The sequence below is a fragment of the Cotesia glomerata genome, linkage group LG2 (assembly GCF_020080835.1).
Source record: "Cotesia glomerata isolate CgM1 linkage group LG2, MPM_Cglom_v2.3, whole genome shotgun sequence".
Taxonomy (NCBI): domain Eukaryota; kingdom Metazoa; phylum Arthropoda; class Insecta; order Hymenoptera; family Braconidae; genus Cotesia; species Cotesia glomerata.
Window position 1 is genome coordinate 11,728,711 of NC_058159.1, and position 15,068 is coordinate 11,743,778.

At 38.5% G+C, this 15,068-nt stretch overlaps 2 protein-coding genes across 2 annotated transcripts in view; both read left to right on the plus strand.

The window, feature by feature from the left end:
• LOC123258725 (Down syndrome cell adhesion molecule-like protein Dscam2) overlaps positions 1 to 15,068 on the plus strand; it is a gene marked incomplete in the record, with an annotated part of 496,366 nt that overhangs the window by 155,479 nt on the left and 325,819 nt on the right.
• LOC123258727 lies at positions 156 to 5,563 on the plus strand. The gene is made up of 2 exons (XM_044718911.1): positions 156 to 650; positions 2,686 to 5,563. The coding sequence occupies exon 2, from the start codon at positions 2,710 to 2,712 to the stop codon at positions 4,645 to 4,647; it is 1,938 nt and encodes a 645-aa protein (XP_044574846.1). The 5' UTR covers positions 156 to 650; positions 2,686 to 2,709; the 3' UTR covers positions 4,648 to 5,563.

The window sequence follows — 15,068 nt, forward strand, 5'->3', positions numbered from 1 at the left end:
TACACGATCTTTTAAATATGTATCTCGACACTAGGGCAATAACTATCGTATGGAACTTGTTTCAAATGGGATGATGCTCGGAGATTTAATGACAATTGTAGTAATAATGGAGCAAACTTAGCCTCGTTGTCATCACTTTCTGCGACTACATTGTAACAGGGAAAATCGAACTTCCCGGGGTCATTATCGACCCCGATAATTGACGCACGGTAGGTAAGGGTTTTCCCTTACTTTTCGATTTTTGACAAGAGTTTCGACTTGTCACCGGGCGTGCTAATCAAGATTCCCCACTACTGTTCCCGGAAAATGAAGCGGGGCGTAACAATAGGAAAGTTCGAGAGCCTGAGCTGAGGGTTATAAAAGAGCGAGCACGAAAAACATCGAGGCTTTTTCCCTTCTGGAAGCCAGTGGCCTTTTGCCTTTTGTGAATCAGTGAACTTGTTGAGATTAGATAAGTCAAGAGAGTGCAGTTTTGAACGCCGACGATAGAAATCAACTACTGAGGAGTTTATTACGGTATTTGGAATTGGACAAGCCCTGACCGGAAGCTAACATAGTGGTTTGAGACGACAAGACGTCAAGCGGCGGAGCCAGCCAAGTTGGACCGGAGTATCAGTCGTCGTTGGATAAAACAATAATTGAGTCTCCAGGTATTTTCGATTAATTTAGGCCAAAATTGATTATTAATTTAATTAAGAGGCTGAAATAATTAAAATTAATTTCTCGAGCGGTCATTTTTATATTAGCAAGTTTTGTACTTTAGAAATTCATGCGCCAAGGTCATTTAGCTAGTTTTTGTTATTGGATATTTATTTTAAAAGAATGAGATTAATAGTTTATTTGTGAATTTACTGTAGAGAATTTATAAGTAATTTATTATAGGCCTGTTGGCTATGATAAATTAATTTTAGTTAAGAATTTTCGAGATACAAAGAAAAGTAAATTTGAATAAGAAATGAAAATGCGTAATTAAGTCAGTGAAGGTCATTCTAGAATGTATGTAGTTAAGAGTTGTATTGAGACGCTTAGGATTCGAATAGTTGATGTTTAGAATTTTGTCTAGGAAGATTAAATTTAGTAAATCCTGTAATGAGTTCAGTAGAATTTATTAATTGAAAATATTAGTAGAAAATTTAGTAAGTGAACTAGTACAGAAATTTAGTGATTATGTAATGTAGTAAAATTTATTTGCAGTAAACAAGTGTTGACGTAAAATTTAGTAGATTATGATAGTATTGTAAAGTTTTGGAAAATTAAATTTAGGCCGGTGGATAAATGTAATTGAATTGTTTAAGTTAGAAAAGTGCAAAATCAATTATTAAATAATTGATTGAATTAAGGATAATTTATTAGATAAATTCGATAAGAAAATTTGGTGAATTTGGTAAATTTAGTTAATCTGGAGATTAAATTTATTTAAGGAAAATTGGTTAAAATATTATTTAAGAAAATTTGAGAAATCAAGTTAACGTCCGGTGGATGATTTTATATGGAATTGAATAAGATTATATGGTATTCCGTCAGGTAGACGAGGTTGTTTATGTGAAATTAGTTCAGATAATTGAATAATTAAGAAGTTTTTATTGGGTAAAACATGTTGTTTGTTATTCCGTCAGTTGGACGAGGGTTTAAGAAATTAAGAATCTAGATGCGTAATGGTCTATGATTAAATTTAGAAATTAGGAATCTAGATGCGTAATGGTCTATGATTGAATTAGGAAATTAAGGATAGATGCGTAATGGTCTATGTAGAGTTAAGAAATTAAGAAGATAGATGCGTAATGATCTATAGTTGAAAGAATTTAAGGATATTTAGTTATAATTTTTGGCAAGTGCCTGCGTAGGTGAGAGGTCCTCACAATTAAGTAATTGATAGGTTAATTTTAAGGGTAATATTATTAAGGAATTTTGTGAAAATAAAATTGTTTATATTGAATAAATAATTAAATTGTTAATAATTGTTTCTCAGTATTAATTTTTCAGCCTTTCTCAACTTCTCACGACCCGATCTTTCCTTCTCATGCTCCCCGGTTTCTGGGACACCGAGTATAAAATCCCAGTGGCGCCCTTTTCAAAGAGGAAAGGGGTGACCAATTGGACAGGGCTAACCACCCCGTTACATTGGCGCCCAACAATTTAACAACCCCTGAGAAGTTTGGGAAGGGTTAAAAATTTGCTGAGAAAAATTTGATTTGAAGAAAAATAAGTAAGTTGAAAAATTCGGACACAGAGAATGGGAAATTAGAAAATTTTTGTCGTAAATAAGAAATAAGTAGTTGGAAAAATTTTTATAGGAAAGGATTTAGAAAATTTTAGTTGAGAATAAAATAGGATAGAAAGATCGAATATAAGTGAGGGATTAAGAAAAGATAAATTGGTAAAAGTGAAAACTGAAAATAAAGTTAGAGATTAAAGTTCTTGAAATAAATTTTGTTTACAAGTAATGAGTCATTTAGCTAAATATTTTAAGTGGACTAAAGTAAAATAATTTAATCTCTTCATAAGTCTCTTTAAAAATTAATTTTAGTAAAAGTTTAGTTTCAAGGTAGAAATTTTATCTCTACTCAAAATAATTTGGGGATTATTTTCAAATACAAAATTTTACCTAGATTTATTATAAAATCTACTTAAATTAATAAGTAGTCTTTCACAATTTTATTAATCCCTATTATTATATTTCATTAGATTGAAAAGAGACATCAGATAAGAATGACTTATTCAAACATGGCAAACACACAGTTAGATGGACGTAGAATGTCTGCAGGCCATGTGCAAGGCCGGATTAATTCCATGGCTAACCCGGGCTCGACAGACATATTTCTATCAATACCAACGTTGTCAACAGCTACAACTACGACTTCAACAGTCACAACTACGATGAGTAGCAGAGTCTCCGATAACTCAACAGTTCAGCGTTCCTCACAGGCCAACAATGAGTTACTCCAACAGAGTACTCCGGCTGGAGGCGCTTTCCAAAACAGGAACCAATACTTTGCACCACCAGGGGACCGTCGTTCAGAGGAAATTAATTTACCCCCTGAGATGCAAAGAACTTTTAACCGTTTAGACCAAGCGACAGAAACAGTACGTCGAATGAGTACTGAACAGAGGACTATAAATCAAGAAAATTCTTTAGCCATTACTCGTCTGTCGCAGATATTGGAGGATGTGGTTCATTCTCAACGTGATTTGATGAACAGAATTGGCAGCCGTGACAATTCCGTATGGTCAAATTCTCCAGTTGATTTCAACATTACTGACTGTCAACTACGGGGTACAACCCTAGCCCCTCCGGGTCAAGGTTTGGCAGGGGGGGATGGAACAGCTCATCCGTCGGGTCCGAGAAATCAACCGGAGAATAACAGAGACAGGACTGAGGCTGAGCAAAATATTCCTCTATCAGAAAGGATCAATTTCCTCAATCACCGACTGAATCAGCTTCACCTTTCCCAGAATCAACAACAGACAGGTGCACGAGGTGACTCTTCGTTTCATAACCGAGATAGTTTTGGACGAAGGTCAGGCCACGACTCCCAAGGCCAATACACAGGGCCGGGGATGGCTCTACCTCCGTTCCAAAGTCCATACCAAAATTTGAACAGAGGCACCAGGTACTTTATGCACGAAAGAAGGCGCAAAGATATTTTATCAAGTCTGAAGCTTGGTAACCTGATCTTTCCACAAGATAGAATGTCTGTCGAAGAATTTCTGCATGCGGTCGAGAGCAGAGCACACCGTGAAGGCTGGACAGAAGACGAAGTCCTGGGTTCCATGGGGTACATACTCCGAGGAACACCAGCACGCTGGTTTGATAACAACTACCAGCGCTGGGGTTCTTATACTCAATTCAAGATGGAATTCCGCAAGGCTTTTGGTAGTGCAATGACAGATTACCAAATAATTCACGATATTGGTAAACTGAGGATGAAACCCGGGGAAAATTTCACGGAGTTTGTGTTAAAGGTTCAGCAAAAATATTTGACCATGATGAGTCCTCCATCCATAGAGGATCAAGTGACAAATATTAGAAACTATCTAACTGATGAACTGCGAACTCTGGTTTTCTCTAGGCCGGTATACTCATACGAAGACCTTTTGAACGCTCTGCATGAAGCCTCGAGGTGCATCGAAGAAGCTGGACAGTCTTGTCAGACTCAAGAAACAGTAAAGCCCCAGGAGAAGACAAAGGTTGGGGTGATTGGGCCTACAGTCGAAAAAGGGAGCTGCCAGGAAGAAGAGTTGGAACTATCAGGCTACAGAACTCCAACCACATCGTACGATAATAAGTATGGGGTTCAGGTGAGAACAAACCAGAACCATTATCGGCAGCCTCATAGATTTCAGACTCCAAGAATTCCCAGGCCGTGTTACAACTGTGGTGTTCCTGGACACTCCTTTGTGGGTTGCGAAAACCCTAGACAAGATGTCTGTAACAATTGTCTCAAAATTGGTCACACTCGACAAAACTGTCCGCTGTTGACAATCGATAACCGTAGGAAAAGCTCTTTGGATAGTGTAAACTCTAGTGAGCAGTGTAATGATCCCAGAACTGAAAATGAACGGAAAACCCACTTACACCTGTCCCTAGTTCCCCGTCGGTTCAGTTCGTTCAAGGAGCAGCAATGGGGTCTAGTGAGGGTTCGATAAATGTTGAGACATCTGGCTGCTCAGAGCTAAGACAGGCTTTTAAGCTACCTTGCTCTGATTCAGGCCCATCAACATCATCTGCGGCATAGTCTATGGACACAGTTAACTTCAATCAACGCATCTCTTTGGCCAGAAGATCAACCAGCAATTATAAAACAGGGCAGTAGGCTATTTGATGATCCTAGTTGTACTATAATTAACACTGATAGTAAGACTTATACTAATTGTACTCTATTTTCTTTAGCAGGGAATCAGGAGAGCAATGAACCTGTAATTTTGATGGAAAATGAACTGGACCTAGGTTTTGAAGTTGAGAATGACAAGACCCATCTGTGGTCCCAGAACACAGGCCCTGGAGGCTGGTCCGCGAATCAAGAGGCCCCTAATAACACACTGGAAACGTCATCTAGGGCAGCTTTCATTCCTAGAATGCTCTAGAGTGAATCTTCGTCAACGAAGGTCAACTCCAAGCTAGCTGAAGGAAAGGTTTTCATCTCAGGAACAGGTCCAAGGCCTCCAATAGTTACGGCTAAGATCCCTGTGTCCTTGTGGATATTTGGAGTCATTCTGAATGGTATCTTGGACACTGGTAGTAAGAGATCATATATTAACAGCAAGATATATGATGATTTAAAAGAACTTGCTTCGGGTGAACTTAGGACGGACGAAACTAAGGAACAAGTTGCGGGGAACAATATCTAAGTGTTCTTGAAAACCTCAGTCACCCAATAGTTTTGGGTATGGACTTCGCTCTCCAGTTTGAGGTCATAATAGACGGCAAGAACAAAACCTGGCACTTCAATGGAAGTCGAGAACTACATCCGTTCGAGTCGGTTTATTTTGAAGAAAGACACCCAGATTCCGGTGTAACCACGACGGAGCAAGACCAAGACTCCCAGGAATATTTCAGACGTGAGTCGAAAAAAGTTCAGGGACTTGTCAATCCAGGGACTCACGAATATTATTGGAGATGAGATAATATTGAAACCCGAGGCTATTCCGGTAAGGGGTGTCAGGCCTTTTTGTTGTAAACGCCCGGGTGACAGTCTGGCAGGGGGGAGTGTAACAGGGAAAATCGAACTTCCCGGGGTCATTATCGACCCCGATAATTGACGCACGGTAGGTAAGGGTTTTCCCTTACTTTTCGATTTTTGACAAGAGTTTCGACTTGTCACCGGGCGTGCTAATCAAGATTCCCCACTACTGTTCCCGGAAAATGAAGCGGGGCGTAACAATAGGAAAGTTCGAGAGCCTGAGCTGAGGGTTATAAAAGAGCGAGCACGAAAAACATCGAGGCTTTTTCCCTTCTGGAAGCCAGTGGCCTTTGCCTTGTGTGAATCAGTGAACTTGTTGAGATTAGATAAGTCAAGAGAGTGCAGTTTTGAACGCCGACGATAGAAATCAACTACTGAGGAGTTTATTACGGTATTTGGAATTGGACAAGCCCTGACCGGAAGCTAACATAGTGGTTTGAGACGACAAGACGTCAAGCGGCGGAGCCAGCCAAGTTGGACCGGAGTATCAGTCGTCGTTGGATAAAACAATAATTGAGTCTCCAGGTATTTTCGATTAATTTAGGCCAAAATTGATTATTAATTTAATTAAGAGGCTGAAATAATTAAAATTAATTTCTCGAGCGGTCATTTTTATATTAGCAAGTTTTGTACTTTAGAAATTCATGCGCCAAGGTCATTTAGCTAGTTTTTGTTATTGGATATTTATTTTAAAAGAATGAGATTAATAGTTTATTTGTGAATTTACTGTAGAGAATTTATAAGTAATTTATTATAGGCCTGTTGGCTATGATAAATTAATTTTAGTTAAGAATTTTCGAGATACAAAGAAAAGTAAATTTGAATAAGAAATGAAAATGCGTAATTAAGTCAGTGAAGGTCATTCTAGAATGTATGTAGTTAAGAGTTGTATTGAGACGCTTAGGATTCGAATAGTTGATGTTTAGAATTTTGTCTAGGAAGATTAAATTTAGTAAATCCTGTAATGAGTTCAGTAGAATTTATTAATTGAAAATATTAGTAGAAAATTTAGTAAGTGAACTAGTACAGAAATTTAGTGATTATGTAATGTAGTAAAATTTATTTGCAGTAAACAAGTGTTGACGTAAAATTTAGTAGATTATGATAGTATTGTAAAGTTTTGGAAAATTAAATTTAGGCCGGTGGATAAATGTAATTGAATTGTTTAAGTTAGAAAAGTGCAAAATCAATTATTAAATAATTGATTGAATTAAGGATAATTTATTAGATAAATTCGATAAGAAAATTTGGTGAATTTGGTAAATTTAGTTAATCTGGAGATTAAATTTATTTAAGGAAAATTGGTTAAAATATTATTTAAGAAAATTTGAGAAATCAAGTTAACGTCCGGTGGATGATTTTATATGGAATTGAATAAGATTATATGGTATTCCGTCAGGTAGACGAGGTTGTTTATGTGAAATTAGTTCAGATAATTGAATAATTAAGAAGTTTTTATTGGGTAAAACATGTTGTTTGTTATTCCGTCAGTTGGACGAGGGTTTAAGAAATTAAGAATCTAGATGCGTAATGGTCTATGATTAAATTTAGAAATTAGGAATCTAGATGCGTAATGGTCTATGATTGAATTAGGAAATTAAGGATAGATGCGTAATGGTCTATGTAGAGTTAAGAAATTAAGAAGATAGATGCGTAATGATCTATAGTTGAAAGAATTTAAGGATATTTAGTTATAATTTTTGGCAAGTGCCTGCGTAGGTGAGAGGTCCTCACAATTAAGTAATTGATAGGTTAATTTTAAGGGTAATATTATTAAGGAATTTTGTGAAAATAAAATTGTTTATATTGAATAAATAATTAAATTGTTAATAATTGTTTCTCAGTATTAATTTTTCAGCCTTTCTCAACTTCTCACGACCCGATCTTTCCTTCTCATGCTCCCCGGTTTCTGGGACACCGAGTATAAAATCCCAGTGGCGCCCTTTTCAAAGAGGAAAGGGGTGACCAATTGGACAGGGCTAACCACCCCGTTACAACATAACCATTTGATTTTTGTTTAATCAACACAGGTGGTAGTAAGAATCCTCCTTTTAATAATTGCCAAAGACTAGAACGTCGTACTGGGCAACATGTGATAGTCTTGCATTTTACAATTTGTAAAAAATATTGTGACTTACGTACGTGATTAGCATACCAAGTAGCATTATTTTTCAACATCATAGTAGGATTAGCTTCGAGTCTGGTGTCAGTTGGTACAACATATTCGGCAACTACAGGAAATTCATCAATGACTAATTTGCTCCAAATATCAGCTAACACATTTCCTGCACTTTCAAAGTTCCGTTTTTCTAGTTCCAAATCAGTAGTTCGATTACTTGAATCGAGATGTGACCCAAAATCATCATGATTTAATATTACACCAGTAAGTTCACGACTAAGAGGTGCCATGCGTCGTTCGACTCTGTTAAATGCACTCCTTCCTGGGGCATTTGTAGCTATAAAAATTGCATCTAAATCAAAATCTTTAAAATGTTTTATAGCTGAAATTATAACCCGCTCGTACCGTAGATTTTCATCAGGACCACCATCGCATGTGAGAATAAATACAGGTTTTACCAAACCTTCTCTAGTTCTTAATAAGTTTTCGAAAGTCGGTAATTCAGAAAGCTTATGAATGTCAATGGCATGAGTCTCTGCATTGGAAGATGAATGTTTTCCACTACGAATTGCTACGTATGTAGGACCAGAGTACGTCACAGCTTCAGGTGATCCTTCACCATCTTTTTTTATTAGAATGCCCGCATAAACAGATGGAATAAGTTTATGTTTCTCGGCGACTACAAAATCATGATCTGGCAATTGGACACGGTAATCAAGATGCATTAATATTGGTGCTTGAGCGTTAGCTGCTGTAATGCCTAAAGGTACACGTGCTTTATCATCCATCGATAAAAAAAAACTTGGTCCGGACCCAAAATTGAAGCTACAGATTCAAGATTTCGTATAGTAGCGGTACAAAATTTGCCATCTTTATGCTTTGAATGTAACGTAGAGTCTGGTTTACAAAGCTTGACAGGAACGGTTACGACATGTTTTTTACCTTCCTCTGTATTTACTCGCTTGGGAAGAAGTCTCAAATACAATCCTGAGCGACTGATAGTATAGCCTTGCTTAAACAGTTCAGCTTGCAAGTCGTCTAATGTCTTACAACATCTTATAACTTCAGTACGATGGCGATCATCAGCTGCGCCACCAAAAAGAGCAATTGATTTTATTACTTCAAGTAAACCGGATTGATTTTCCTCAACTCTAGGCCGACCAAAAGTATTTCGAAGTTTAAGAGCAGTTGCTACATCAGGATTATTTTCACACAGTTCTAAAATTTTTTGTTTTTTAGTATCACGACTTTTTTTTTGGCGTTCCGCTGCGTCGATTTTTCTTTTCAATGAGGTCTTTTCTGCTTGAATATCTTTTCTTAATGTTGTTATTTTTTTGGTAGCATCATCTGTCGCTATACCAGCATCACGTGCTAATACTAAGCTATTGAGCTCAGATTCGAGTACAATAATTTTATTCTTGGAAGCCTGTTGACTAGGTGTTGGTTTAGCTACTATTTGAAGTGATTGACATCTACTCGATTCTGTCATAACATTTTTAATTTCTTCTGAATTACTCAGTTTAGTGTCCTTCTGTAATTAAAAGTAAACATGTAATATATTAAATAAAATTAGCAACCCCGAGTATTAAATATCAAGCAAAACTTCGAACAAACAGAGATAGAAAGATATATGTAATTACGGACTATTTTATAATAATCTAAATTAAAGATGTTTAACTGATTTAACCTAATTAGTTGTATTATAAATTTTGAACTTACTTTACTGTCTTGTGGCTTTACTAGTGCTAATGCCTTTGATGAAGAAGGATTCTTTGAGAAAAAACTCAAAAGTGTCCCCTTTTTTTTCGTCAATTTCACTTGTAATTCTTTAATTTTTGATTCTGTCTCATCTTCAACGTTATCATTATTTTTTAATCTTTTCCATAAGGCGTTAACTTCTTCTTGTATGATTTGTTTTTTTTTGTCAGCATAGGCTGCACTATAGGCATCGAATCATCTGCGGTAAAGACTACCTAAATCAATCTTTTTGTTCATTTTAAAATAATTTAATAAATTAAAAATGTTAAAACAATTAAACTGAGAAGACTATGACTACCACTCGGCAAAAGTCAATCGTGAAATAAACAAAGGGAATGTATTGAAGTCACTGCGCCGGCGCGTGAGGTAGCACTTGTCGAAGGTCTCGCAAACAACCGACGTGCGGAACGATAGAAAAGCGAGCGAGCACTCGCCGATGACTTAAAACTATTTAAATCCTTACCATTCAAAATTCTCGTGAATTTGAGTGTCTCACTTGCATTACAACGCCGCTCTAGAAGTTAAATGACGTTGCATGAGAGATTATCGCGTAGCGAGAATGCTAAATTATTAATAAATATAGATCAAGTTCGTAAATTTTTAAAATTTTTAATTCACATCCAAACTTTGCGTTTTAGTATTTTAAATTTTAACATGTGACGTCACAAAAGTATTGACCCCCCCATGCCCCTTGTCACACGATGTCACACTTCGGTGATACCCTCCCTCCCCATTAACGTGTGACGTACTTTATGGATGGCCCCAAATGGATATTCCGTAAGTGAGCACCAAAGTGACTACTGATGACAGTAATAGCCTCCTGCTCTGCTTTAGGCCTCCGACGTTCGGCATCAGTCGTGCGAGACTAGCCCTCACTACTGACGCTTTGGCACTGACATGTTCCACTTGCTGCTTGAAGTTGAGTCGGGCATCAAGCATCACCCCCAAATATCGAATATAAGATTGTGATGTGATTTCTTGTTCGCCGTCTTTCAGCTTAATGGTCTCTACCACTTTTCTGCTGGTAATAAGCACTGCCTCAGTCTTGTGTTGCGCCAGTTGCAGGTTCACTGCGTCCATCCACCGGTTAACGCGCTCAAAAGTGAGATCAAACATATGGTTTATCTTGTCAAGGTGTTTGGCAATGATCACTACGGCTATGTCATCTGCATAATCTACGAGTTTGACGTTTCTTGGCAGAGTTAGTCTTAATAGACCGTCATACATAATATTCAACAGGAGTGGGCCTAGAACTGAACCTTGTGGTACACCTTATAACAGGGTAAATTACCCTTAATCGATAAGTCGCCAGAGATCGATAACTTTTCGACTAGCATTTGAGCGCATCGATCTTCGGGCCTAGAGAGAGAGCAGGAGGGGGTATTTTTGGGGTCGTTATATAGACGAGCCATGTGTGGTGTCCGGAGAAGTAGTAAAGTGTTGGAACGAGTAACATCAAGAAGTCTAAAGAAGGAAGCGAGTATCAACCATAGAGTTTCTTCAACCAAATTTACACCAGGTATTGGACTTTGGTAATGATGAGCCTTGGGGCCATATACCCGGCTCATCAAACACACTACTTCTCATTTTATTTATTTAAGTTTGGATAATTCAATTGTTTAATAATTTTGCTTAATAATAATTAATTATTTTAATCAATTTAATTTGTTAGCTTGTGAACAATTCCTCCTGGGGATTTTACACCCGAGGAATGTTCTAGACCTCCTGGGTTTAGGTCGTGAGTATCTAAATTGTTAATTCAGCTGGTTAATAATTATTAACATCTTAAGATTGGCTAAATTAAATTCATCTTTTGATTAATCAAATTTAATTAATTTCTGAACATCGAGAATTATTCCAATCAGCAACTCACGACTGATCAAGCTTCGGTACCCGAGGTCGAGCTTAGTACGCTGTAACGAACAACGGAGTCCATTTTGAGCGCGCAAATTCCTTGAGAATTTTGTGACGCAGTAAATTTACAATATTAACAACTGGACTATTATTATAAATTATAACAATTGAATTATCATTTATTAATATTATTTGTTACAAAAAAGTATTATTTATTTAATATAATTTATTGAGAATCGGCTACTGAGTTTCGACGCAATTGAGATCGAATTAACCGTGGATAATTTTTCGTGAATTTATTTTATATTGAGACAAATTGTTTTATTAATTATTTATAAATCGAAAAATTCCACGTGGTCATTAATACATTGAACTATCGAAGACTAAAATTATTATTTTATAGGAATTATTTATAAAAACTATTTGTCAGTGTGGATTACGTCCGAGTAAAAATTTAGTTAATTTTATAAAGAACGTTCTTCGAAAGAATTTAAGTTAATGCGCAGAGTTAAGCTCGTGTTAAATTTGGAATAAAAGAAGCGTCGGTTTTAAGCCGGAAATTTTAAGAAGTAAATTTATTAATCGTGAGGATAATTCATGAGTTTTATTGTAAGCTAATGACTGAACAATTTTAGTGAAAATTAACGTTGTAAATTTTGGAGTTAATTTTGTAAAATTTTAATTAGTCAAAAGTAAAGTAGAGTCAGTGTGTGTGGAGAAGAGTGGGTTGTGAGTGAGTGAGTGCTACCAGCGTTCCTTCGCATACGATTAGTCTCTTTGCGAGGTGTTTCGTTGGCGTAGAAGCCGTTGTATAGACGCCAAGTGGGGTACAGCGGTAGTAAGGTAGCAACCACAGTATAGTCGCTCCATAAGAGGGTACTGTGGGATTAAGTAAATTTTTTTGTAAGCTCGCGGGAGGACATCGGTCTACGTTTAGTCACCGGGTCGACTACTTTCGTGAGCCGAGTTAACGAGCCTTTGCATACGATTAGTCTCTTTGCGGGGTGACAAAGCGGTAGCGTGGAGTTGAGGAGAGTAGTAATAAGTTGTAGCATTAGGTGAGTTAGTTGTAAGTGAGTATGTGTACGTGCAAGCGCACGAGTTGTTAAATTCTTTGTTAATAAATTTTGGTACCGTTGTTAAATAAAAATTTATTCATTTTCAGAACCACCTTCCCCCAACTCTCTCTTCCCTGTAGATTAATAGAATCAGCTCTGGTATCCGGTTCCAGGAACCGAGAAAATAATCCTGGTGGCGCCCTGGTAAATCTTAGAGTCAATTGTTGAATATATTGTTGTTGTTAAATTTTACTAAGGGCCAAATGAGCGGGAATTAAAACACCCGTTACAACCTCCAGTAATATCATACTGCCTCGGACCGTTCTTCGTGTCATACTTCAGGACCCTGTTTTCAAAGTAGCTTGCTACGATCTTAAGAAGGTATTCTGGTACATTCTTCTCTTCGAGGGCCTGCATGATGCATTCCCAATTGGCGGAGTTGAAGACCGAAGTTTCTGATGTCTAGAGTCGCCACCAGGCAATTGCTCTTGCACTGGGATCCATGGTGTCCAAAGTGCCAGCACTTGAAACATTGGATTGGTCTCCTCGTAGCTCTGATTCGGCAGTTGGCCCAGCCGATCCGGACTTTACCGCTTCCTGCCAATATCTTCCGCGCTGAAGCTGCTGCTAGTGTCACAAAAGCTGTCTGAGTACCTCTGTAGGCCTTACGGATCTTAATTGTCCCTAGTGGTATCTCGCAGGTTTCTCCGATTACCGTTCGCAAGGCGGCCTGAATATCCTTCTTGGTTGTGGTATCGTCAAGATCTCGGATTTCGACGTCTTCCTGTGGTCTTTTGCAGATTACCTTCACGTCTTCTTGGAGGATTCCCGCGATGGTCTTCTGTAAGGCTTGGCCTCGGTCAGTGCTCTGCCTCGAAAGCGTAATCAGTAAGCTCCCGGTCCTAGTTCTTTGGATCTTATCCACTGTAGTACGGAACTGTTCGTCAGGGACGTCCTGCTTTATTCACTTCAGAATCTCAGCATACTTTGCCGTCTCTGCTGGGCGGATGATCAGTGCGTCCGGCCTGATCCGTTTGCGCGGTTTTTTCCGCTTAGGATCTGGCCTGGGCTCCTTCGGCGGTTGCTTCTGGAGCTTTTCTTTTGCTTGCTCTCTCTTGGACTTTCTTGACTGGACGTTTTGCCACTCATTCACCTCCTTTTTTCCGCCGTTCTGTGTTACCGCGTTTTTCAGAGGAATTGGTTTAAGGTCCTTCTTCTTCTTAGTACGGCTGGTCATTGAATCTGGAAAATTTCGCTCCTTCCTTTTCCCAGGCCTTATATCAGTTCCAGTTTTCTGTCGGCTTTTGCAGGTGAAACCACTGTCGCACTCATCTTCATCACGACATTACTGTGTTGCTGTTGGATGTCCTGCCACTCTTTGTACAGTTTCTTGAACCCATCTCAGGTCACTGCAGATGTTCGTCGACTTCGACTTGATCTCCTTGTGGATATTTTGCTTGGTTTGGAGAAAGTCCTGCAGTCCACTGACTAGCTTCTCCAGATGTACCAGGGCATCTGCCCTCTTCATCTTTGCACTAAGTAGCAGTGCGTCTTGCTGGGCATGAGGCCCGTTTTCACTCTTGTTCGTTTCCTGTGAATTACTCATACTTTTTGATTTACCAGCGCATCGTACGGAGTGGAGCGGGTTGCCATAACTAGGAACGGGTGTACCCTCGGAGATAGTACTCCTACCCCAGTTCCCTGAGGCCTAACCGACACTTAGCTAGTCCCGGAATACACGGACGGACTAGACTCACTCGGAGTGGTGAAGATTCCGATCTCTAACACTCACTGCGTACTTCCTGATCAAGGCCCGAAGTTGTTGGCTCCTGATCCACTGCTGAAACTTACACCTCGGCAGAGCAAGCTCACATCAGCCGTGGCCTGCATCATCGGAAACTACGATAGAGGTTCCGGTCACTCCCAGTGGGTCACAGCAGAGAACGATCGTCTTGCTAGGTCAGTTAGTGTGACCAACCCATTACAGGGGAGTTTTGTCCACGGGAGCTTATTTTCTTTGGTTATTTTGCTTGGCTCCTACCCGCTGTACCTCATCAACTAAGAGATTAAGTGTCATCCAAGGACAGCGAGCATCCTCTCATCTGCTTGGGGAGACGCGTCCGGTAGCAGTTTCTCCTCAGCCCCGAATATGTGTGTGTGTGTGTGTGTAAGTATGTAAACCTCATAACTTTTGAACGGTTAAACCGATTTTAATTTAAACATTTAAACATCGCGGTTGGTGCCATTCGAAAGGGCTTGGCCAAACTTAGATTTTGAATTTATTTTGGGCCGATTCGGACCAGTAGATTTAGAGGAATCGCAAAAAAACTACAAAAAAAAATTTTTTCAAATGTGGTTTTTTTAGAATAACTTTTAAACAGCTCTACCGATCAATTTCAAAAACTAAGCAGCTCTTAACATCGAAAAACAACGTCGATTGCCGCTAATTCGGTCAAAATCGGTTAATTCGTTCGAGAGATATCGTGCAGGAAGGAAAACCCAAAAAAGTGTTTTTTCAGAATTACTCCGAAATTTCTAGTTTGACTAATTGAAACTTAAAAATTCTTAATGAGGCTTAAAAAACTGCGTAGAATGCCG

What these genes read in the sequence shown, in the direction of transcription:
- LOC123258727 (XM_044718911.1), top strand. Translation starts at nt 2,710, where the DNA reads ATGACTTATTCAAACATGGCAAACACACAGTTAGATGGACGTAGAATG.